At 52.4% G+C, this 24,486-nt stretch overlaps 2 protein-coding genes across 2 annotated transcripts in view; one reads left to right on the forward strand and one right to left on the reverse strand.

Annotated features, from left to right (window-relative positions):
- Nucleotides 1-4,550: 4,550 nt before the first annotated feature.
- MBOAT4 (membrane bound ghrelin O-acyltransferase MBOAT4) lies at nt 4,551-7,842 on the forward strand. Its single transcript, XM_074950230.1, has 3 exons — nt 4,551-4,630; nt 5,414-5,638; nt 6,885-7,842. Exons 1-3 carry the CDS (start codon nt 4,551-4,553, stop codon nt 7,840-7,842), a joined length of 1,263 nt encoding a protein of 420 aa, XP_074806331.1.
- Nucleotides 7,843-19,759: 11,917 nt separating this feature from the next.
- Nucleotides 19,760-24,486, reverse strand: part of PRAG1 (PEAK1 related, kinase-activating pseudokinase 1) — a 46,514-nt gene continuing 41,787 nt past the window's right edge. Inside the window, exon 6 of the mRNA XM_074950386.1 lies at nt 19,760-23,241. Coding sequence (XP_074806487.1) covers nt 22,201-23,241 — 1,041 coding nt within the window. The 3' untranslated portion in view covers nt 19,760-22,200. The remainder of the gene's footprint in view (nt 23,242-24,486) is intronic.

A 24,486-nucleotide genomic window follows, 5' to 3' on the forward strand; every position in this document is an offset into this window, starting at 1 on the left:
GAGACTAACCAATTTATTTGAGCATAAGCGTTGCATCCGATGAAGTGAGCTGTAGCTCACGAAAGCTTATGCTCAAATAAATTGGTTAGTCTCTAAGGTGCCACAAGTCCTCCTTTTCTTTTTGCGAATACAGACTAACACGGCTGTTACTCTGAAACCTGTTCTTCAAATGTTGCTTAACACTATGCGCTCCATTTTACCTGGGCAGCTTCAGAAATTTTCCTACCTCCAGTGTTTCTTAGCAATTCATTCAATGGCAGAGCAACTTTAGCAAAGTGCTTAAGAAATCAACAGTAACTGACAAATGCCAAGAACGTCTTCTACTGTAGCAGGTACCGGCCACTCCTCTACCACTTTCAGTTTCTCTGGATCAGTAGCCACCCGGCAGAAGACACTACACATCCCAAATAGATCAAATACCACATGCAAGTATTGCAAATGTTCTTCAACGGATTTTGAATATACAACAATGTCTAGATACAATAAAACGGTATCAAAGTTCTCAGAGTCCAGGCAACGCTTTACCAATCTCTGAAATGTCCCTGGAGCATTACATAACCCAAATAACATTCTTGTAAATTCATAAAGTACCATGGGTGTTACAAAGGCAGTTTTTTCTTGGTCTTCTGGCGCCATGGGAATTTGCCAGTACTCACTTGCTATATCGACAGTAGGAAAGAAACTTGCTGACATTAATACCATTAAGGAATCTTCAGTTTTAGGTAAGGGATAGGGATTTTATGGGTGACTTGGTTCACTTTTCAGGAACCTACACAAAAGCGCAGTTTCGTGTCTTTTGTCTTAACCAGCACAGTGGACACAGCCCATAGACTGTGACCCTCTTTTGTTACATTAGCTTCCAACACCTCTTTTTATCCTTTCCTACAGCAGCTGATCCAAAGCGAGCGCAATTGCTCACAATCCTTCCCTAACTGGAGGATGTACTGCGGTGGGTACGGTGTGCAGTATCTGGGTGGCACACCCGAAATCCAAAGGATGTTGTGAGAAAGCTTTTTCATGTTTCTTAATCAACTGTACTACTTCTCCACAGATGCTGAAGGCATTTCCAAGTCTATTTTCTTGGTCCAGGCTTACGGATCTATCCCACCATCCTGGATCACTGTCTGCAGGTGTCCCACTTCCCCAATCTGTTCCTCAGGTGTCTTCCCAACCTATGCACATCAGATGCCTGACCACATCCCAAGCAAATGCCTTAATCCCCGCACCACTGGGCATAACCAATAGCAGATCAGGCCGTTAGGTGCCTAAATCCTGTTGTGGAGCTAACCCTGGGAATGTGATATCACCTTTCCCTGACACCACCTGCCATTGTCTATGCCCGGCATGACTCCCAATCACCCTTCTGCTTCCTCTCCTCCAATGGACCACTGCTGGGCCCTGTGCAGCACCGCGGATCCAGGGAGTGCGTGTTGCTGTGGTTTGGCAGCCGGGGAAAGGCACTGTGATCAGCCCGAGGAACTGCGTAGTGCTCAAAGGGGCACACGACGATGACACCTTAATTCTACGTTGCCTGGTTTGCTGAGGTCTGTGTTTTGTTTGCTCTTGGTACGCTCACTTCTATCTGTGTGTGTGTGTGTGGGGGGGTGTCTTTCCTCTGCATGCCCTGGTTTGCCAGCCTTTGAGTGGGGTAATAAACTGTCCTGCTGTGGGAGGAGCACAGGACAGTGCTGAGTGATGGTTATCTTCCCTTCAAGGGGGCAAAGTGATCTGTAGGTGAATGCGTAACCACTGGTAAACTGACCCTTAACTTACTGCATACGTGGGGAGACCAGAGAGCAAGTGTGAAAAAGCGGGACACTGTTTTCAGGGTAGGGGGTACAGTTGCCTATATAAGACAAAGCCCCTAATACTGGGACGTCTGGTCACCCTATATATGTGTGTGCACCTGGGGTTAGTGTTGGTGCAGGGTCCAGCTTTCAGAAAAGCCTGACGGTTGCCCTGAAATTCTCAGTCCCGCAGTTGTGTTACCATGACAGGGATGAGAGCACCAGCACATTTATTGCACTGGAATTGCCTTTGGGGACCACGCAGATGGGAAGGCTCCTGCTCCATATTCTCATTTCTCACCTGTGGCTGCCAACAGCTTCCTGACATCCCCGCATGCTGTGAATCCCCCATAGAAATAAAGGCCTGGCCTGGCCGAGGGAAGCTGGGAACAGCCAGCTCCACTGGCATGTTCCCTCACTCCCTTCGAAGGCATAGTCATTGCTGCCACTTGGAGCTGAGGGATTCTGATGAAGCAGGACATCCAATATCCTTCTGTTACACGCAACAAAGCCAGCTGGCTAAATGCGTGTCCAGGCCTCAGACGTTCCCTGGAGCGAGGGACTCTCAAGACAGCACTCATCGGGAGCAGAACTGTCTGCACCATGGCTGCTGGGTGTGTGACTCTTGCCTGCACATTTTGGAGCTCTCTGCTATACATTTAGGCCAGTATTTTAAAGCCTAACATTACACACCTACATATTGAAGGTAAACTGGCCAGGGACACAGCCAAGGCTGCTGTCAATGACCCTGAGATCATGGGAAGGGAAAAACTGAGCGTGAAACATCTCAGGGTATGTGCAAGGAGCTGTTCTGTCTCTGTAGTGCTCCTGAACTCTTCCTGCAGCCATGGCAGCAGGCCTAGCTCATTTGCTGTCTTTCCACTGGCTCCTCCATGCCCTTCCAACAGCTTGAATGTGACACCGTCCAGCTGCAGGGGCGGGGGTATCAGAACACAGAGACCAAGCAAACGCAACTGCCCTGCTTTAGTCGCTGGATAATTGCTGAAGTCATTTCGCCCCTCGTCAAGGTGTTCCAATAGCTTGGTATTTAAGCTACATGTTGGAAAAGAACGCTCTCTTATCTCTGCGTGTAACGCTTCCTGTGATCGAAAAGCAGGAGGTTGCTCAGGAGCTTAGCAGCCCAAATATGAAGCAGCATGTTTTCCATCTGAACACAAGTCCTGGGGTGTCGGCACTTAGCAGAAATAGCGTTTACAAAAACAAAGAGAATATTTTCCTTTTCTTCTCCTTGTATGTATCATGGTGTGCCAGGCCCCGCAGTTCAGATAATCTCGTTTCCTTAGCACGCTGGCTTTGCTCTCTGACAGACACATTTACACTGCTTATCTGGGGTTTGGCTTTAACCCCACCTTCCTGCCCCATATAAAGAGAAGGGGAAAAGATACAAATTTCAGTTCTTCATCTAGGTGCCCCAGGAACTGAAGACCATTGCAGAATTAACTCTCTTGAAAAGCAGGCTCTCAATGGATTGGGCAAATCCGCTTGCTCTTCACCCTCTAGCTTTCTACCAGCTGGTTGCATTTCCATTTGCCGTTTCCTTTCACTATCTCTGCACCTCTGGGTCTCTCTCGCTAAATGCCAGGTATGCTTTCATGTTTGCTTTAATTCCATGCTTGTGAGCTTTGGTGGTGAATTCTAGTCGAAGTGCAGGTTTCACAGGTGAGGCAATTTTGCTAACCTCTTTCCTAGGGAAGGAGGATGGGTACAGCAAGGGTCTGGGAATCAAAACTCTCTGTATCTACTCATGACTGCCACTGATTCACACTGTGACCTTATCAAAACTTCTCTGTGCCTTGGTTTCACCCATGTAATTAATGTTTGTAAAGTATGTTGAGATACGTAGATGACCAGCCCTAGAGAATCACGAAGTATCATTATTTGCATAAAGACCTGCAAGCTACAGTAGATCTGGCTTGAAGATGCAGCAATTACATGAATCCAAATCACAGGTCATGTTCCAAGGAATCAGTGATGAACTTGTGACCCTCAGGTGGGATTTTCAAAGGCACCTAAGTGACTCAGAAGCACAAGTCTCCCTGACTGGCAGAGGGTCTAGTGTTCCTGTTAGGTGATTTATAAAACCCCACCTCCACAGTTGGGCATCCACAGTAGGCAGCAGTCACGGGTTATAATCTGAGGAAAGAATGGGGAGAGGAGCTCAATGTACCAAGTTCACTCAGGTCTTCTGGAGTTAATGGGACCTGCAGGTCAGTCAAGCGATACAATGAACCAAACAGAAAGCCAGCAGCTGGATACAACGGCATTTGTATGCAACTATATGAAGATACAAGGCCTACATTTTCAGAGATGTAAACTGCCCCCTCTCCCACCAGCATGTGATGGCACTGCAGGTCATCAGCACCTTTAGAAATCAAGTCACTTTGGGTTGGATGCCCAGATTGGACAGTTTGGGCCACAGGCCAGCCTGGAGAACACATACAAAGTTCAAATCAAAAGACTTCACTGGAGCCCTTACTGTGAATCCACCATGGACTACAGTCCTCTGGAAAGCTGCCTGGCTGACTAGCAGGGCAAACTCACAAGTGGCACCTGTCTCTTTGGGAGGTTGAGAGAGTTCCCACAGGCCCAACGGGTTTGCTCACTGAATGATGGCATCCTCCACCTTGTCAGTCAGAGCAGCAATCAGGTTAGATGGATATCTAGGCTGCAGAGATACCCGGCCTCTAAAGGGTGGAGGGACAGGAAAAAACGGGCAACTAAAGCAGAGAAAAGCATAAGACGATGCTCGTGGGTGGTGAGTCCCTGGAGATCAGAGAGCTAGCAATGCTCAGCGCCTTCATGCTTGTGAAGATCAGCAGCATGTGCTGCATTAGGGTTAGGAAACTAATCTGGAGCAGGAAATATTGTACCAAATTCCCATGCCCCTTGGGGCCCCAGGAGGGCACAGCCTCATGGACCCTCATGGTTTCCCTCTGCCCCTGGGGGAGTGCCAAGCTCTGCCAGGAAGAACTGAGCACAGCAGTGTGGGGAATGTCCCGCCTGCTGCCCAGGAGACATTGGCAGGGGTTTAGAGAAGAGTGTGTGGCCCGGGGGGTGGTGTCAAACACAGCCGCACTGGCGTGGGGAACTTAGCCTCTGTCGACCCAGAGACGACGTGGTGGCAGGGCTGGCTAAAGAACAGGGCTATGCTGGTGAGTTTGTAAAGATTTAGAGACAAAATGTACTTAACCCTGAGAATCACCGGTGATTGCTGGCATGGAAGAGCCTCCCAGGAGGGAACCCAGCAGGGCTTGGGTGGAGGCAGGGGAGAGTGCCTGGAGAAAATGCAGCACTTGGCCAGGTGTGCTTTGGGGTTGGTGTGGGGGAATGAGTCTGGAAATGAAGCAAGAGGAAGGCAGTGCCACAAGCTGTCTGGTCCTCAGGCACCCTCTGTTAGACTACTGAAGGAGCACTGACGAGGAAGGGGGGAGGACAGCGGGAGGGGCAATCCATACAAAGGCAAGAAGCTACAGGAGAGGGCAAAGCCAGCCCAGGAGAGAATCTCACCCACCTCACCTGCAGACTGTCGGCCCTTGGTGCTGGGCAGTGCCAAACCCAATGAACCGCCACAGCTTCAGAAAGCAAACATTTCTGATTTCTTCTAGGTACGTCTTGCTCCTGGTGGGAGGCTGCCTTCTAGCGTGTGCTGCCATGGGATGGTATGCCCTGCTGCTCTTCATCCCCACCTTCTGCTCCGTGGCCATTTTCCACTCAGTCGGCCCACTGCAGGTCCACACGTGGGCATTTGTGCTCCAGATGTCCTGGCAGACTCTCTGCCACCTGGGCCTGCACTACAGGGGACATTATTTGCAAGGAGCCCCATGCGTCAGGTACCAGGCAGCAATGCACAAGCCCACCTGTTTCCTCAAATGACACAGCCTGGGCCAGATTTTGCATGAAGACTTGTCCAGATTTTTCTGGGCTGTATGGGTGTAACAGAGGAGAATCGGTGTGGTCCCTAGGGGCAGTCATACTCTCGAGGACAGTCCATGTGCCTTAACACCATGCACTCTCTTCTCACATGAAATGCTGCAGCAAGCTGTCCGGGTATTTCACAAAGCTTGTCGTTCCTATGCATGCTTCAGCATTCAAGGGGGATGGTTCCCCCCACCGTTTAACGGCCTGGTTTTTGCCTTTTCTATCTCGTGCTCAGCAACTCCCAGAGTCATTAAGGGCTAAAATCAGGTGGCCCCTTCTCCATATACCTTTCCAGATGTGAAATGTTCATGACTTTTCCAGTATTCGCTTGCCAGGCCGGGCGCTCAGCATCACCCCAGGGCAGCACTGACGGTGATGGAATCACTTCTCGTCCATCAGGATGTCAGTCTGCTCCCATCCCTGTCCTGACTCAGCTGTCCCACTTGGACACCCCACGCTCTGACTACACCCTGGGTCCAGCCGGCTCCTCCTGGCAAGATGCAGGGACGGTGCCATGCACGTTCAGGGGAACATACGGAAGCAGAGCAGGCCCACTGCAAATAACCAGGCAGTCGCTAAGCATGTTGAGGCTAAAGGTCTGGGTGTGTGGCGTGGGTATTGAGGTTGGTGTCACTGTGTTGGTGCCACTGTGGCTCGCAGCGTCCACAGGTTTTTGCAGACGTGCAGCAGGGTTGGCTCAGGCACTTGTACAGCTGCCTAAGGCAGGAAAATGGGAGAGGCAGGCCAGTGGTTAGTGGCTGCTTATTAAGTCGTGTTTGCAGCACAGAGAGGGAGGCCAAGGCAGAGCTCCGCCCGCTATGACCTGATGTTTATACAGGCAGGGGTCCAGCCCCATGCAGCCAGAATGCTCCTCAATCCAAGCCAGCACAGAAGGGGCTGATGCTGCAGCTGCCCCCTTGCAGTGGCGGAGCCGGGACACGCCAGAACCGTGTTCCGGCACTTTCGCAAGGCCATGCCACGTGGAGGAAGCCATGTTGCTCTCAAAATGGCACCCTCCACACAGCGCGACCTTGCACGCAGCACCGTGGGCGTGTTCCGGGAGCAGCGCTGTGTGTCCATTCAGGGCAACACCAGCCCTGGCGCGCACTGCGGGACTCCTATCACAGCCACTCTGCTTGCTCTCTCCTCCCCTTGCAGGTTGACAATCTCCCTCTCGTCTCTCATGCTGCAGACCCAGAAGGTCACATCGCTGGCTCTGGATATCCACGAAGGGAAGGTGACGATGGGATCTGAACGGGGGGATGGGAGGGAGCCACTGCTGCAGGCACTGCCTCTGTGCAGTTACCTGCTCTTTTTCCCTGCCCTGCTGGGAGGCCCGCTATGCTCCTTCAGGAGATTTCAGGTCCAGATCCAGGGCTCATGCACTTCACAGCCCACGCGTCCCTTGAGGGCTGCAGGCCAGAAATGCCTTTGTGCCCTGGCTCTGCACCTGCTGAGAATGGCTGTGAGGAGCTGCGGAGCCCCACTGGCCTGCCTGACGGACTGCACCGGCTTTGGCTGTGTGTACGTCGTGTGGCATTCTGCCCTGCTCTTCAAACTGGCGTATTACTCCCAGTGGGTGCTCGACGAGGCTCTCCTCAGCGCAGCAGGCTTTGGGCTGGAGCTTGGCCATGCCCCCGGTGCAGAGGCTGCCTGCGGCGACCTCTCTGATGCAGACATATGGACCCTGGAGACCACCAACAGAATAGCCCTCTTCACTAGGACCTGGAACAAGAGCACTTCCCGGTGGCTGAGGAGGCTCATCTTCCAGCGCAGCCCCGCCCAGCCCCTGTTCGCCACCTTTGCCTTCTCGGCCTGGTGGCACGGGCTCCACCCAGGGCAAGTGTTTGGCTTCTTGTGCTGGGCAGCGATGGTGGAGGCTGATTACCGGATTCACCCTTTTCTCCGTTCACTTGCGAAGTCCTGGCACACCAAACTGCTATATAAGGCCCTGACTTGGGTCCAGACCCAACTAATTATTGCGTACATCACGGCTGCGGTGGAGATGAGGAACTTCTCTGCACTCTGGCTGCTGGGTGCCTCCTACAACAGCTTCTTTCCTCTCCTGTACGGTGTTTCACTGCTGTGGCTGGTCGTGAGATCCAGAGAAAAATGAGTCTGACCCACACTCTTCTCCCCCCTGCCCCTCCATGCTATTCACCCCGCCCTTTTCCGCAAGAGATTCCAGTGTGGAGAAGTCCACATTCTGTCCTGGGCGCTAGCCATGAGTTCGCTGGGGCTGCACAACGTAACTGAGGGTGCAGGATGGCTGAGTGTCTAACTGCACCCCTTTTAGGGGTTCCTCTTAATACAAAACAGAACCTGCTCGAGCCCCAACCCAATAATCTGGGAAAATTAAGCACCACCCCAGGGTGACTCTAAGAGGCGATATTTTCCCTCTCACAAGCAGTGAATCTGTGATTGCAAAGAAAACTTTTAATAAAAAGGGAAAAGGAACCCAGCATTCATGTGGGAAAACACCACAACCATGATTCGAAAGTATGTGCCCAGGACCTAACACCCACCCCAGAGTAGATTGGGCAGTGTCCTTTGCCACGGGGTCTCCCCTTGCAGTGTGAAAGTCAAATGTACAAACGCTCCTTTAACCTGCCGTTCCCCTCCCCCGCAAGGCACCCCACTCACAATTGCTGTCCTTGGTCAGCGAAGACCCAGAGTTCAGAGGTGTGTTCACATGGATTCACTGCCCACCCCCAGCCGGGTAGGCGTTGAGTCACCACTGCAACTGGCTCACGGCTGCCACTATTCACTGAGCTGCCGCCCTCCCTCCGCCGCCCCGGCCTCCCTGCTGCCGCCCTCCCTCCGCCCCCCCCCGGCCTCCCTGCTGCCGCCCTCCCTCCGCCCTCCCCGGCCTCTCTGCTGCCGCCCTCCCTCCGCCGCCGCCCCGGCCTCCCCGCTGCCGCCCTCCCTCCGCCCCCCCCCCCCGGCCTCCCCGCTGCCGCCCTCCCTCCGCCCCCCCCCCGGCCTCTCTGCTGCCGCCCTCCCTCCGCCCCCCCCCCCGGCCTCCCTGCTGACGCCCTCCCTCCGCCCCCCTCGGCCTCCCTGCTGACGCCCTCCCTCCGCCCCCCCCCCCCGGCCTCTCTGCTGCCGCCCTCCCTCCGCCCCCCCCCCGGCCTCCCTGCTGCCGCCCTCCCTCCGCCCCCCCGGCCTCTCTGCTGCCGCCCTCCCTCCGCCGCCCCGGCCTCTCTGCTGCAGCGTTACAGTCTGAGGTTCCACCACTTAACCCCACTCAGAGATTTCAGAGGGCAGCGGGGAACCGCCCTGCTGCTGCGGGCTGCACCATCTCTTTCACTGCAACACCGTCCAACAGCAGGTCTAAGGCTCAGCGCCTGGTTATCAGTGATTTCAGCGCTAGTGATCACTGAACAAAACAAGGAATCTCAGCTGTCTTTAAACAGCAGAGAGGAGAGAATCAAATGGTGTCCAGCGTTCCTTAAGCAAAGCCCACATCACTAGGCAGGAACATCTGTTGTTCCTACCTTCTCTTTCCTTTACTGGCATTTGGCATCCTGCTTAGTGCGTGAGATTCAAGTCAGGGTGATCCCTTCAATCAGGGCAGGCTAAGTACAGTTCTGTCCCCCTTTACTCACACAATAAGGACGACAACTTTTCATTCCCCCTGCACTCAAGTGACTCGTAACCCAACCCCAGCCAAAAGTGATCACTTTGGCAAAGCAGCTCCATCATGCTGCGCACCTAGGTAGTGTAAGTGTGATTATGCCGGGGTTCTCAAACTGGGGGTCGGGACCCCTCAGGGAGTCGCGAGTTGTCAGCCTGCACCCCAAACCCCACTTTGCCTCCAGCATTTATAATGGTGTTAAATATATAAACAAGTGCTTTTAATTTATAAGGAGCTTGCTATGTGAAAGGGGTCACCAGTAAAAATGTTTGAGAACCACTGATCTATGCAAGCACAGGCTGTTCCTGAAGTCTTGTCCCTCAGCTCATCACGAGATGTCCGGGGAGAGCTCATTCAGCCCCTGCTTACATTTAGATAAACCAAAGCTTTCTACTGCCACGTATCTGGTGTTACACATACTGTATGATGTACAATAAAGCCCTTCTGGGGCAAGTGAAGGCTGTTGATAAGAAACTCATGAACCATCAGATCCCATCTTCAGACTCCTCTGGCCATGATGCCAGGGACGAGCTAGATCTGTCCCCCTGCCACCGCCCTCCTGTTCCTCAGTAACTCCCCATTCCTGACACTCGCTCACCCCACCTCAGTCCCCATTACACATGTGCTCGTATGCATTCCAGCCCCAGCCCTCCACCTGCGTGTGTGTTTTTGACAGGAGCTAGAGGACTCCTTAGCTGTCTGGCACAGGTGGCTCCAAGTCCCTGTTTGTCATGCTAGAGTTAAGGCCTAAATTAACAAGCGTAAGCAGCAATTTTGGGGCCCCAACTTGAGTCACTTTAAAGGGCCTGTGTTTCAGGAAGTGCTGAGCCCCCACCCTCTGAAAACCAGACCCCCAAAACTTGAGGTACCCAAATCATCAGTCACTTGGTCGCTTAGACATAGAGAACACATAGTGCTAGTCCTGCCATTGGCCTGTTTGCCTGGTGACAGTCCTGCTGTTTGTTTGGTTACCTCACGCTGGTCCTGCCATTGGCCTGTTTGCCTGGGGCTAGTCCTGCTGTTGGCCCGGTTGACCCATGCTGGTCCTGACGTTGCCCTGTTTGCCCAGTGTTGGTCCTGACGTCAACCCAGTCTCCCCATGCTGGTCCTGCCATCAGCCCATTCATCCCTGGTGCTGGTCCTGTCATTGGCCTGTTTGCCAGGCATGGGTCCTGCCATCGGCCCCATCGCCTCGTGCTGGTCCTGCCGTCAGCCAAGTCATCCCATGCTGGTTCTGCTGTTGGCCTAATAGTCTCATGCCAGTTCTATTGTCACTCCTTCCTCACAAGGTTTTAGCCCCATGTCCCTAGGTGGTACCCCTCTGCTATGGTTGCTGATCTTGGGACCCTAAGCCAACGGGGAGCAATCTATTCTAACCCCACAACTGCCCGGCCTCACAGGACCACATGGGTGGTGTTTGGGCCTTCTCCCCAGCAGTCGCCCAAGGAGCCCGCCCTGGCTCCCTCCGTCTCCGGAGGAAGCCACAGCGAGCTGCCTCAGCAACCTACTGCCCTTTGGCTTCTCCCATCAAGGGCCGCTGCTGGCCCCCTCCAGTACCTACAAGCCCCCCACCCCCCGCCCCAACTGCTGCTCCTGACAGATCTCCCCACACCACGCCCCTCCCAACATTCAAGCGGCTACAGCACCCCTCTGGTTTGGCTTGTCTGCCTCTCTGCAACGGAGGGGTGGCCGGGCCGAAGCAACCTACACGCCCGGCCTCAACGATACCGGTGTGAATCTGTGTCACACCGCTCAGCCACGAGGTGGCGCCGTGTGTAACCAACCTGATTTAAAGCTAACCTCAGCCCTAGCAGGCAGAGCACGAAAAGGTCTACTGATGAAGACACCTGGTGTGTATAAGCGAGCTCTGTTACCGGGCCATAGCTGCTACAGAAGCACGTGACATCACCGTCGCTTGGTTCGGGCCCTGGGGCAAACCTCCCTACCTCTGGGCAGCCCAGATGCCGCGCTGTGTGTGCCCCTTAGGAAAGGGGCCAGCTAGCTAAAGGCACAGATGGGCTTTGGCCCCGGATAGCCCAGCAGATGGCAGCATGTACCTGTGTGCAGACTCGTCCCAGCGCTGCGGAAAGCCACAGGTGCTGTGCAGGGGAAGTTAGAGCCCAAGCAGTCAGGCCCCTTGCAAGTGACATGTGGGGCAGCCAGGGAGAGGAAAGCCACCCCTCAACGCACGGCCAGGGGTCAGGGCTAATGCACACCTCTCCTCTCCTCCCGCAAATGGCTGCCAGTCTAGGGGCTGTATTGTTGACCAAAGCCCCTCTGCCCTGGCTCTCTGGGGCCACATAAACATGGCTGCCCAGTGTCGAGAGTGGTTTCCTGCACCAGCCTGTATGGGGCTGGGCAGGACCAGTCCAAGGAGCGAGCAGTATCCTTGTGTGGGGCTGGGCAGGACCACTCCACCCTGCCACGGGCTGTCAGTCTGGTGTTTACCTGTTCCTGCCTTCTGATCCTGCCCTCCTGACTCTTGGTGACTGCCACCTGGTTCCTGCCCTCCGGACTGGGTCTCGATTCTGATCTCCTGGCGCTCCAACCTGGCCTGGTTCGAACGGCTGAGGCTGCTCTGAGGAAACTCCAACAGGGGCAGGATATGGCGACCACCTATGTGGCGCACTTCCACCATCTCACAGCAGACACCAAACTCAATGAGGCGGAGCAGCTGGATCAGTTTTGGTGGAGTCCGTGGGAAGAAATAAAAGATGAGCCGGCCCACATAGAGTTAAATGCCTTTGTGGATCTCACGGTTTGTGCAGAGAACCGGCTGTGTGGAAGAAGAGAATTAAAAGGGGGCTCCCTGCAACCCCCCCCTCTGCGCATGTTGCTCCCTCAACACGTGCACGTCCCCCGAACCGATGCAGGTAGCTATGTACCATTGTGCTCCGATTTTAGAGTGTCGGTCGCCTCTATTTCTGTCAGTCCCAAGCGAGTCCCAAGGGCTCTGGGAAGAGGCAGCCCATACAGGCTAAGGGGGGCGGACCTGGGAGGAAAGGAGTTTTCTCCCACCTCAGTCCTAACTGGCACACAGCCTGTGCCCCATCAGGAGGCATTTTAAGACTCCTGCCCTGATTTGACTATGCAGTGCCCATGAAAGATGCTGATGCTGTTAGTGATTCAGAGCAGGACCCTCCTGTCGGCAGGCAGCTCTGCAGGAGGGGCAGTGTTACTGTTTATTAATCATGTGGGGCCCCATTGTGCTAGGTGCTGTATTATGCCAGAGACAGTTCCTGCCCCCAAGAGCTCACAGAGAGCTACGGGGCACTGGCTGTCCTGGGGAATCAGAAACTTCATATGGGGAGGGGCTCTGGTGGAGGCTGGCACCCCAGGGGGACAGCTGCAAAGCTCCCTGCCTAACGTGATGATCTGTCAGAAGACGTGCAAGGGGAGCCTCAGGGCATGTCCCGGCTTCCTGGGAGTGGTCCTGGGCAGGTGCCATGTGGTCCGCAGGCCTGGGCAGAACTCTGCCAAGCACTGGTGTGAACAGCACTGACTGCCTTCCCCCTAGCCATGGCAGGAGGGCGTGCCCAGCCAGGCTCCCTCTGCTCCGTGCTCAGCGACAGCTTGGACTTTGGCCAGGAGCATACGAATCACATTTCTAGCTTTTGTATCTCAGCCAAATATTCCCCACGGAGCTCCTTTCCCAACAATCACCCACCCACGTTTCATTACCTTGTGGTCTGGCTCGGTGAGCAAACACCTATGTAGCTCTCACCCTACCCCACCTGACCAGTTCTCAGCACCCAGCGAGCATCATAACCCCCCCTCCCGCCCCCCAGACACGGAATCTTGCGCAATGTTTGCCCGGGGGACGAGCGCCCGCACAGCCGGAGCATGGGGACTGATGGACGTGCCTTTCAGTGCACACCCAAAAGTGTGCCCTTGGGTACTAGCCACTCAGGCCAGTGCAAAGCGATAGCAAAGCGGGGCGGGGGGGGCATGACCAAGTGAGAGGGGGACGGGAGGCCTTGGGATCCCGCTGATTAAAGTCTAGGCAGCTGAGGCAGACTGTCTTTCTGCGTACAATTTAGCGTGTGGTAAGTGGTCGGGTTACAGTCTGAGCGAACATCACACCCTTTATTCTAGTCCAGACAAGGCCTAGCACGTGCTGTGGCAAAGCTTGTCTGAGCAGACTTTCCGAAGATGTTTGTTAGATCCCAAGGCAGGGCTCAAACGGGGGGTAGCGTTGGGGTGCATCTGCCCTTGGCAAAAAGTGATTATTTACCATGTGAGTGACCACGTGCCAGCTAACGCATGGTAACCCCTGCCCGCCCTGCCCCCTTTCCGAGTGCAGACAAGGCCTCGGGGCAGAAAGAGATGGCAATGAAGAGGGAACTGTGAACCCCGAGGGACCCGAGCAGAAAGGCTTTCTAGACAAAGGTGTACGTGCCACGTGACCAAAAGGACCAAACCAAGACGGCACAAAAGAACCTGCCTATTGCTGGGCTGCATCACTAATAAGTTGCCCATAGTAATGGGTATAGAAGCACTTGAAGCTTTGCTGTCTGTGCTATTTATGCCACACATCAGCGGTCTGACAGAGGGCATTGTTCAGTGACTTCCTTCCCCTTGGCACTTCCCCGGACTCACTTCTGGCCAGGCAGCTCACTCCATCGATCCGACAAGCAAAGTGCAAGGCCTGGGCTGCCAAGCGTGAACGATGTGGTGGGAAGAAGAGACCCTGCCCATTTCTGTTACTCAGTCCGGCCACAAGACAGGACAGCCTTTGAGGCCCAGCAGATGAAGGGCGAGTGCCTCTTTAAAGCCGCCCTTTTAGCTGCAGTCATGTGTCATAAGAACATAGGACTTGCCAGACTGGAGCAGACCCTCCGACCACCTAATCCACCGTCCTGCCTCTGGCTATGACTCAGTTCAGGGCAACTGCTCCTGGCGTTCCCCGGCAGCGGCTCAGTAAGGGCACCCATTCTTGGCTTTCCACTCCCCAGCTGGTGCCTCCCTTCAATGGAGACGTGCGTCTCTGTCTCCCTTCTGATCGGGCTATTTCCAGGCTGGACACTTCCCTTGCCTTCACTGTGTCATTCCCAGCACAGACAGGTTGCTCTGCTTCTCTTCAGAGATGAGTCACAATGTAATTGCTCCAGAGATAAAGTTACAACACTGCTCTTTCTAAGTGACCCTACTTTAGTCGAAGTACAAAGCATTACAAAGAAAACATATTAAACAATAAAAGAGCCTACCCACATGCTAATAAGCTCACTAGAGTTATCCCATCTCTCACATTGGCTCTGGCAAGTGCAGTTTTAATCCCCTGCCTTAGGGCACCCATCTAGTTACAAGTTCATCAGAGCTTCAACTCATCAGAACAGCCGTAGTGAGGCAGACCAATGATCCGTCTAGCCCAGTAGCCAGTCTTTGACTGTGGTCAGTACAAGACGCTCCAGAGGGAATGAACAGAACAGGGCAACTGTTGGGTGATCCATCCCATCGTCCAGTCCCTGCTTCTGGCAGTCAGAGATTTAGGGACACCGAGAGCATGGGTTTGCATCCCTGACCATCTTGACTAATAGCCATTGATTGACCTGTCCTCCATGAACTTATCTAAGTCTTTTTTGAACCCAGTTATAGTTTTGGCCTTCACAACATCCCCTGGCAACGAGTTCCACAGGTGGACCATGCATCGTCGTACTTCCTTACGTTTGTTTTAAACCTGTTGCCTATTCATTTCATTGGCTGACCCCTGGTTCTTGTTATGTGAAGGGATAAATAACACGTCCTTATTCACTTTCTCCACCCCAGTCATGATTTTCTAGACCTCTCTCAGATCCCCCCTTAGGCCTCTCTTTTCCAACCTGAACAGTCCCAGTTTTATTAATCTCTCCTCACATGGAAGCTGATCCATCCCCCAAATTATTTTATTACTCTTCTCTGCAACTTTTCCAAACTCCAATATGTCTTTTGTGAGATGGGGCAACCAGAACTGCATGCAATATTCCAGAAGCGGATGTGCCATGGATTTATATAGTGGCATTATGATATTTTCTGTCTTATTATCTATCCATTTCCTAATGGCGCCTCACATTGTTATCTTTTTTGACTGGGGGTGAGGTTTTTTCAGCCCCCCAGAAGCAAGCACTCCTCCCAAGCACCCCCATTTCCCTATGGGGCCCAAGAGTGCAGTCAGACAGCCCTACATGTAGCTCAGAACAAGCCCACTCACAATGTGTTCAGATTCCTTTTTATACAGTTCAGGGGTCTTTGAACTGGAGTTTCCAAATGCATGCAGTTAGTAGGCAGAGGGTCTCTTTTTCTCTCCCCCCAGAGTGTATCTTCAAAGAATTGGCTTCAGAGGGAGAGAATTTGCATTCCCCTCACCTCGAGGTATTTCCTAAGGAAATCCATCTCACATCTATTGTTCCAAAAAGACCTTTGAACTTCCTCATGCCTTCCAGATATTGCCTTAATCTTGTTTTCCTGCTAAAGAATTTCCATACAATCCCTCAATGTACTCAAACATTTGCATTTGTAATATAATGAATGCCAAGGGTGCTAACCCTAATTCGATAAGGTTTAACTTAATTCAGTAAAGTTAATCTTAATTCCATAAGGTTTGTTCAGGATATTACATGATAGGATCAGTCTGACAACTGGCCCCAGATGCTTCAGCGGAAGGTGTAAGAGCCCTAAAGTGCATCACTTTCTGTCTCTGAGAGTCAAAGATCATCTTAAGTCCCGAAGCAGGAGATTTAATCTCTCTTCTGGAATGTAGCACCCCCTCTCCACTAGGTTACCTCCTTTAATGCCAATCTGCTTATGGGTTTGATGGACAGGCCTGGGTTCTTCTGGATCCTGCCACACACTAAGCAGGGTGTAACTTCTTTATATTTTTTCTATATGAATTTATTTGGCAGTGCCTCCACCCCCTCGCTCCTTCCTGGCAAGGTCACCAGGGCAGCTTGGAAAATTCTAACCACAGGATAACCCCCACTTATTTTTCAGATAGTGCGAGACTCCCAAGAAATAACCCAAACAAACAGTAATTATGATAACTATAACATAACAGGGTAAAACACTATTCTCAGGGTGACCGGTGCCCACGCAGATAATACAGGCAACCTGATACAGCAAACTTAGAATTAGCGTCCCATTGGTATGCTTGTAGGGGCCCTTGATGACCTGTGACCACGATATCTTCTGTGCAGTAGTTAGCAACTTGGCTGACTGGGTTCATTCAGTACAGCCCAAAAAACTCACAAGTGGGATAAGGGGTTTATTAGGCAGCAGGTAATACAATCCCCAAACCCTTACCCCCTGGCTTGAAGTCACAGTTCAGGGAGTAAGGGGTCTCCCAAACAATTCCCCGACTGGCTAACTAAAAGACGGCACGTTTACAACTCCGTGACGGATCCACTGGTTTAGAGATGGCTCTGGACTCCTCAGTCACTGCAGAGGGCTGATTATCGCTGCTGGCAGGCGTCCTCTTCATTCAGGAGTCAGGCTGCTTCTGGGCCAGGATTTCCCATCACCACCAAGGGGTGCAGGGCTCAAGGTGCAGGTTACAGAACTCGACTAAAATCCCAACTTTAGTCTCCACCCCCAGGGCCCAGACACTCCCAGCAGCCCTGGACTAGCCCCGAGAGCGGAGCTGGCCATGTGGTGACTCCTCTCACTTGGAGAGCGGGGCGGGGGGAATAATTCAGCCTGCCAGGGGAAAGTTTTCCCAGCAGGAAAGGCTCAGGGATCTTGCTCTCATGTCCCCAGAGGCCAGTTCTCAGGAGGACCCTGCATGCAGGCCTGGCTCCAGACTGCTCCAAAGTCACTTTCCCCCCTCATCCTGAACACCCAGAGAAGGGCATCTCACTCCCTGTTGGCCGCTGAGCAGACAGTCTGCCTTTGGCTTCGCCTCCTTACCAGGGACAGCGTCACCTCCCCGAGCGACCAGCACACAGAGCCCCAGGGACCTCGCTCAGTTACAGGAATATTCGTCCTGAGTTAGGACAGGACCAGAAATGACTACAGGAACATTGGCGTTACTGTCCCTTTTCATGCGCTAGGGTCTCGTAACAAGGAATGTCAAATGCTCTTTTGAATTGTAAATTTGGCTCCAGCCACACGCCTACTCCTAAAAATAAAGGCCAAGATTTTTTTTTTTTTTTAAAAAGAAGCCTAAAAGACCTGATTTTCAATAGTGCTGCGCACCCATCAGCACCCGTCGGCCTCCCCTCCCTGAGCTGCATGGAAGGGGGGGGGAGGACGTCCAAGCCAGCCATGCTGAACGGAGCAGATGCTGCAGCCCTGCGCGTAGCACGGAGCCGGCTGCGCAGGGATTCCATTGTTCCACACCTTCCTCTTGGAGCAGATTGGACTGATAGGTGTTGGAGCATTTCCTTCTTTCCGGTCACGGCTAGTTTACGAAGGCCTCTCTGAATTGACAGGATGTGCACTCATTGCTGAGTAATGCTCTTGGCCGGGCCCAGCAAGTTTATTTTTGCTGCTGCGAACAGCTCTTGGGAGAGTTCATTCACTGCTGTGCTGGCACACGCAGCTCTGCCGAACGAGCCCGCCAGGGAACCACGTGCTGAAAGGCGGCCAGCAAAGCCAGCAAGAGCGGATTTCTGTTCGCTTGGGGTCACCCTTTGTCTATACGTAGATTTAAGATATTTGAAAGATCAAATGCTTTTCAAATCAATACCTTTTCTAGCTCAACCAGAGGTTATTGGCTTGATGCAGGAATCACGGGGGTTAGGTTCTCCCGTCTCCTCCAAGCAAGCACTGAATGCAACATTCCTCCAAGCACCCCCATTTCCCTAAGTGTCACAGACACCCCTGCTTAGCCTCCGAGGAAATCAGCTGGCACAACAGGCTTCAGACTCTGGGCATTCCCGCTTGGGCTGCTCCTGCTGCAGGGCACAAGCCCATTACTCCATGGCGCCAGGGAGGAAGGGCCAGCCCCTAGACCCCAATGGCAGGCCCCTTATAGCTTTGTTCACCTTCCTCTGAAGGGCCTGGAGGGGGCCTTTGGGGGAGCTGAGGGAACAATAGCATCTCCTCCCCTTCCATAGCACCCAGGGAGTTAGATGCTCATATGGAGTGGAAAGCTCTTGTTCAGACCCCTTAGCACACAGCCAGAGAAAGCCAAGTAGGGGCAACCGGACGATGTTTGGCTTTGGAGAGGGGGCGAATGTGTGTGATTTCCTGGGAGTGGAAGCAGCTTTTGCCAGCGAGGACGGCAGCCACCAGCCTACCCATTGCCCTGGGGCAGCAGGGAGGGCATTTTGCACAGGCATTTCCCCAGCTGGCACTGGGCTGCAGGGAGGCCCGAGGGCCTGATCCTGGTCTCGCTCTCAGCAGCCTGGCACTGGTTCAGTTCCTCTGCCTGGCCCGGAGTTCCTCCTGATCTAAAGCACCGTCAGCAAGATCAAAAGCGCACCCAGACCCAGCTGTGGGGTTTAGCTGTTCTATGTATACTATAAAGCAATTCTTCCCTCTCAATGAAATTCCCCTGCTGCTTCCTAGAGAACAAGTGATCTCCACAACGCACCGCTCTGGGACATCAATCATTACGTCCAGGGCTCACAAGGAGACCTCGGGGGCTGCCTGGGTGTGTACAGCTGAGGGGACGATGCTACAGGGATGGAGCCGTGTACACAGTCACAAACTGAGGCATCATGTGGTATAAATAGTCAAACTGTACAAAGCTGGCACTTCTCCTCCTTTAAATACAGCCTTAGAAGGGAGGTAGGGAGCTGGCCTGTCTGCGTTTGTGTTAAAGAGAGTTCATTTTAGCATTCCCTTACCCAACACCTCCCCAGCTCTGTTCATCTAATTTCCTTCCCCTGCTGAAGCCCGGCATGTCAATTGTGAGTTCTCCGGGGAAAGCGCCATCTCGCTTGCTACATGTCTGTACAGCACCTAGCATCATGCGTCCCTGACCCACGGCTGGCTCCCTAGGCACCACCGTAATACAAACGGTAATAAACATCTGCAGTGAACCAGAAAGTACCAGAGGTGGGCGGGAAAGTTCAGAGTTTTGTTAAAATTCACATTTGTGCCCAGTGATCCCCACGGCCTGATTGCCCGGAGCTTTCAGCACTGAAATCTGGGCATATTTCATTGTCACACGAGGCTTGAGTGCAGCAAGCATGGCCATTAACAGTTATCCTTAACTGCCACCTTGTGCCTCGACCTTGCAGCTCATCGGGGAGCGTATGCGAGATCGCCCTCGGCTCTGAAACGCCTGCAGCACTCAGGCAGAGCACAACACAGAGCGGAAGCTTTCCTGCCGAATTTCCTTGCTGCTCACCATTTCAGACAGACTCCCAGTTAAACAGAACTTTAATAACTGCTACGTTTGCATTCAAAGCGTCGCCGATTTAACAGGGCGGTTTCACAAGGTTTATTGGAAGGGATTTCGCAACAGCAGCAGAAATTTTGGAGGAAACCAAAAGATTATTTTGCACTGTTCTTTCATCACACAGGAGATGCTACAGATCGGTGGGGAAAGATGGGAGCAACCTGATGCACAGATGAAAAAGCAACTCTTTAAAAATAAAGAAATAAATAAATGTTAGCAGTTGATGCAGAGCAGGTAAAAAGGTGCTGCCCAGCTATAAAGAAGTGTCAAATATCCCTGCACTAACCCTTGTTTAAAAGCCCTGACGAAAAGTTGCTGGGTTTGGATACAAATGAGGGCAGGCGCGAAGCATATGGGAATTTCCTTAGAATTGTTTCCAGTGACACAACGTGGCCAAAGAGTTCCAGGCCAGAACACATGATCTGGCCATTCTGTCTGACCTCCCGCATAGCGCAGGACACCAACGCCAACCAGCGCCCGCATGCAAAACCCAACAACGGAGAGCGAGGTATCACAGCCCACAGCTGCCTGGACTAGGATGGGTGACAGGCAGAGAACAGGAAGGACTGAGGTGCCCAGTGCTGGAGGCCCATGCAATGGCAGGGAAATGAGTAATTCAGTGAGGGGCTCCAGACAATCTGGCAAGCAAGCTGCACCCACATGCAGCAGGGGAAGGGTGAAAAGCTGAACTGATTTCTATCCAAACCCTCTCTCCGAAGTAAAAAGTCTGACACTGGACTGCGGCATCTCTGTGTGCTGGATTCTGCTGCCCACTGCAATCAGTGGGGCTGCTCACCCATTATTCACCCATTTTACAGATGGCAGAATCTTGTGCTGAAGGAGTAATGACTAAGGAGGCTAAATCCTGCCCTGCCCTACAACTCTGCTATCCCACTGAGGCCGTAAAGGAGGTTAGGGGACAACCCCCTGGTTTTATGAAAATCAGTCACCCAAGTCCTGGCATGGAAACACACTGATTTCAAGCCACCTCGATTCTTCATTAAAACAAAATACCACGTGTCGAGCCTCCTGGAGAGCAAGCCCATGGCATGTGCAGCAGGGTTAAGCTGCAGCCCATCCTGTCTGAATGCACCGCACGCAGCCCAACCCCGAGGTCCCTGCGCTGGTCCGGAGTGTAAGCATGTGGGAACGAGGAGACGGGGGCGCAAGACACTGCCCAAAGGACAAAGCGAAAAAGGTAGAGGGAGCGGCTGACAGACAGGAGAAGCTCTTTGTTCCTATCCACGTCTACACATGGAAACGGAGCTCAGACAGAGCTTTGCTGTTAATGCCCTGTAGGAGTTTGCTGGCGCCTCCCTTTGCAACGCACACATCAATTGTCCCTTGTTCCCTCTGATACATTCAATCGTGTGTGCGTCCAATGCGGGTGTACAGTGCCTAGCACAACGCGACCCCGCTCCCAGATCGGGGCCTCTAGTTGCGACCACAAAACAAAAACAGAAATAATACTCAGCTCTTTCCAAGGGCATCTCAGCCACAGGGTCTCCGCAAGCAGGTATCATTCTCCCCACTGTACAAGGCAGAGCTGGAGGCAGAGAGAGCAGTGACTTGCCGAAGGCCCCCAACGAACCTGACCTGGTGGTGGTAACACTGGGAAATTCTGGGCACGCCCCTCCTTCCCTGGGGTATGCAAAGATTAGCCTATGTATGACAAATCTGTGCTTGCTGTAAGCTGGTTACAGAAATGGGATCCTGAAAACGTTAGCAAAAAGAACTGTTCCTATGCGTACACAAACCTGGTGCTGCTCTGGAAACAATCCTTTTAAACTTTGCAGCTTCTCTAGTCCCAGCCTCTGCTGGGGATGAGGGGTGTCCCCATCCTGTTACATTAATCCTACCTGTTCCTGAGCAAAGCCTGAAAACCCACAGAGTGAGTCTGGCTCTTTTCTGTTGGCATTTTGCATTGCTGCAATTTTGGTTGCATGGGCAAGAGAACCGTATTGCAAATCTGGAGATCATTTAATAAGCAAATTGCCTCAAATATTCCCTCTTTTATGGGGAATAAAGTTTGGTTCCAACAGGGATCTATGTCTGCCATGAAATTCAACACAAACTCGTTCTGCTCATTAGGAAACATACACACGCACAGGTTTTTATTTGCCCAAAGAGTTACCATACCAAAATAGCAGGCATCCGGTTTTTGTTTGTTTGTAGTTTACAGTATTCAAAACAATAAGAAAAGGAGTACTTGTGGCACCTTAGAGACTAACAAATAAATTGGTTAGTCTCTAAGGTGCCACACCTACTCCTTTTCTTTTTGCGAATACAGACTAACACCGCTGCTACTCTGAAACCTATTCAAAACAATGTAATTAACCTGAAATGTACATAGATTGATTTTTTTTTCAATGGGGAGAAAAAGATTGGATCCCGTTCTTAGTAAGTGATCTGCCATCAGTGTGAAAGTGATTTGTACCATTATCCGTGAGTGAATGTCAACCTTAGAAACATCTTTCATTTTCCTTGCTGCTGCTCAGTTTGAAATGCTTTTGAGATCAGAGAAGCTGAAGGAGTTTCAATGTGTTAAAGAGGAAAGCTGGGTCTGCAGAAGCTAAATATTGACAGCAGAGCCAGTCCTCCAGTTCAATGCTCCGCTCAGTGTCCACTGCCCTCTCTGCAAATTTCATCATCAGCAGAGCCCGTTTCATGTCGATCCAGTTCTGGAGAGCACCGTAGAGGGCTTCTTCGTGGTTAAGAGGCTGGTCTGTTAAATCTTTCCTGGGACCCCAGAGCAAACACTGCAGGATCCATTTTGCCTCTGTGATGCAGACGCGTTTGATCGGGTCTGCTTCCAGCAACAAGTGAGCAAGCTGCTGGAGCCCACGGGAGTAAATGGAAAGGTTGGGGAGTGGGGGGAGGTCATCTTGGCTGTACTCCTGTTCCCTGAGATGGGCCCTCACCTCAAAAGGGTTGGGCTGGTGGAGAAGTTCATAGATGAGGATGCCCGTTTGAAATTCATCAAACTTTTTGTACTGAGAGGCCGACACAATCTCCGGGGCCAGCCGGGCCTGGCTCTTTTTCAGTTTGGAGTCCCTGGCACCCGGCTTTTGCTTGGCCTTCAAAAAGTTGCTCACAATAAGCCTGGGCAAGTGCTTTTCATCTTTGGTTTTACTGCAGCCAGTCAGAGGCTTGCAGTGAACTAGTAGCAAGTTTTCCAGACAAAGATCTCTGTGTATGATGCCATGCTCCTTTAGATGCTCCAGGCCATGGCAGAGCTGGAGGAGCAGGAAGCACACCCGCCGTTCATACACCTCCGGCTTGGTTTGATGGCAAGTTGCCGCATCCCTCATGAAGTCAGCTGTGGTTTGGTGCGGCACTTCGCGGGTGATGACGACCACGCAATCCTGTTCGCTGGCAGAGTGGGAGAGGCCGGGGCCATCTGGAGGAGAAGTGCTTTTTGCTACGTCAGAGGAGAGCAACATGCTGAAGGGCACAGAGGCTACGAAGTGCCCACAGTCCTGCTGGATGTTGAAGTGAACTGGCACCGAGGGGCTGTGGTACGAAGCAGACACTTTGGATTCTTGAGTTTTACAAATCTGTGAAGAGAAAACAAGAGATAACAGGGTGGGTTAGGATGGTCACTCACCCAGTCTCCAACTGCTTGGCAAAATGTGCTCCAACAGCCGTGCCTCCAGCTTAGCAGGAAACTGTTCCTTTAGGGCATAACATATGGACATTAGGACGGCCATACTGGGGCAGACCCATGGTCCATCCAGCCCAGCATCCCGTCTTCCGACAGTAGCCAATGCCAGATGTCCCAGAGGGGATGAACAGAACAGGGCAATCACCACATGATCCTTCCCCTGTGGCCATGTCCCAGCATCTGGCAGTCAGAGGTTTACGGACACCCAGAGTGGTTGCATCCTTGACCTTCTTGGCTAATAGCCATTGATGGACCTATCCGCCATGAACTCATCTAATTCTTTTTTGAACTCAGTTATACTTCTGGCCTTCACAACTTCCCTTGGCAATGAGTTCCACAGATTGATCGTCCATTATGTGAAGTAGTCCTTCCTTTTGTTTTAAACCTGCTGCCTATTAATTTAATCAGGAGGCCCCTGGTTCTTGTGTTATGTGAAGGGGTAAAGAACACTTCCCTATTCACTTTCTCCACACCAGTCATGATTTTCTAGACCTCTATCATGTCCCCCCTTAGTCGTCTCTTTTCCAAGCTTTCTAATCTCTCCTCAGAGGGAAGCTGTTCCACCCACCTCATCATCTGTGTTCCCCTTCTCTGTACTTTTTCCAATTCTAACATATCTTTTTGGAGATGGTGCCCAGAACTACGCTCGGTACTCAAGGTGTGGGTGTAGTGGCATTTGGATATTTACTGTCTTATCATCCCCTCCTTTCCGAATGGTTCCTCACACGCTGTTCCCTTTTTTGACCGCTGCTGCACGAGGAGCAGATGTTTTGCCGAGAACTAGCCGTGATGACTCCAAGAGCTCTCTCTTGAGCGGTACCAGCTAATTTAGGGCTGAGGAGTCCAGGGCTGTATGTAGAAGAAGATGGGCAACAGCCTGTTGTCCCTGCTCAGAACGTGTTTTCAGCTCAGAGGATTCACCCATCTTTCCCTGCCCCGCCTCACCTTTTGTGCTCACCATCCTTCTGGCCAGCAGCTGGATCCACCTCCAGTTGGCTCCCGCTGGCCAGAGGGGCAGAAACAGGAGATGGGAAAAGCACGCTGAGTTTCCATAGCTGATAGAACACAATGGCTTCACCGGGTAATCGTAAGGAAAGTCAGAGACAAAATACCCAGCTTAAAATGTGGGTCTATGAAC

Source organism: Natator depressus, chromosome 4 (genome assembly GCF_965152275.1).
Source record: "Natator depressus isolate rNatDep1 chromosome 4, rNatDep2.hap1, whole genome shotgun sequence".
Taxonomy (NCBI): domain Eukaryota; kingdom Metazoa; phylum Chordata; order Testudines; family Cheloniidae; genus Natator; species Natator depressus.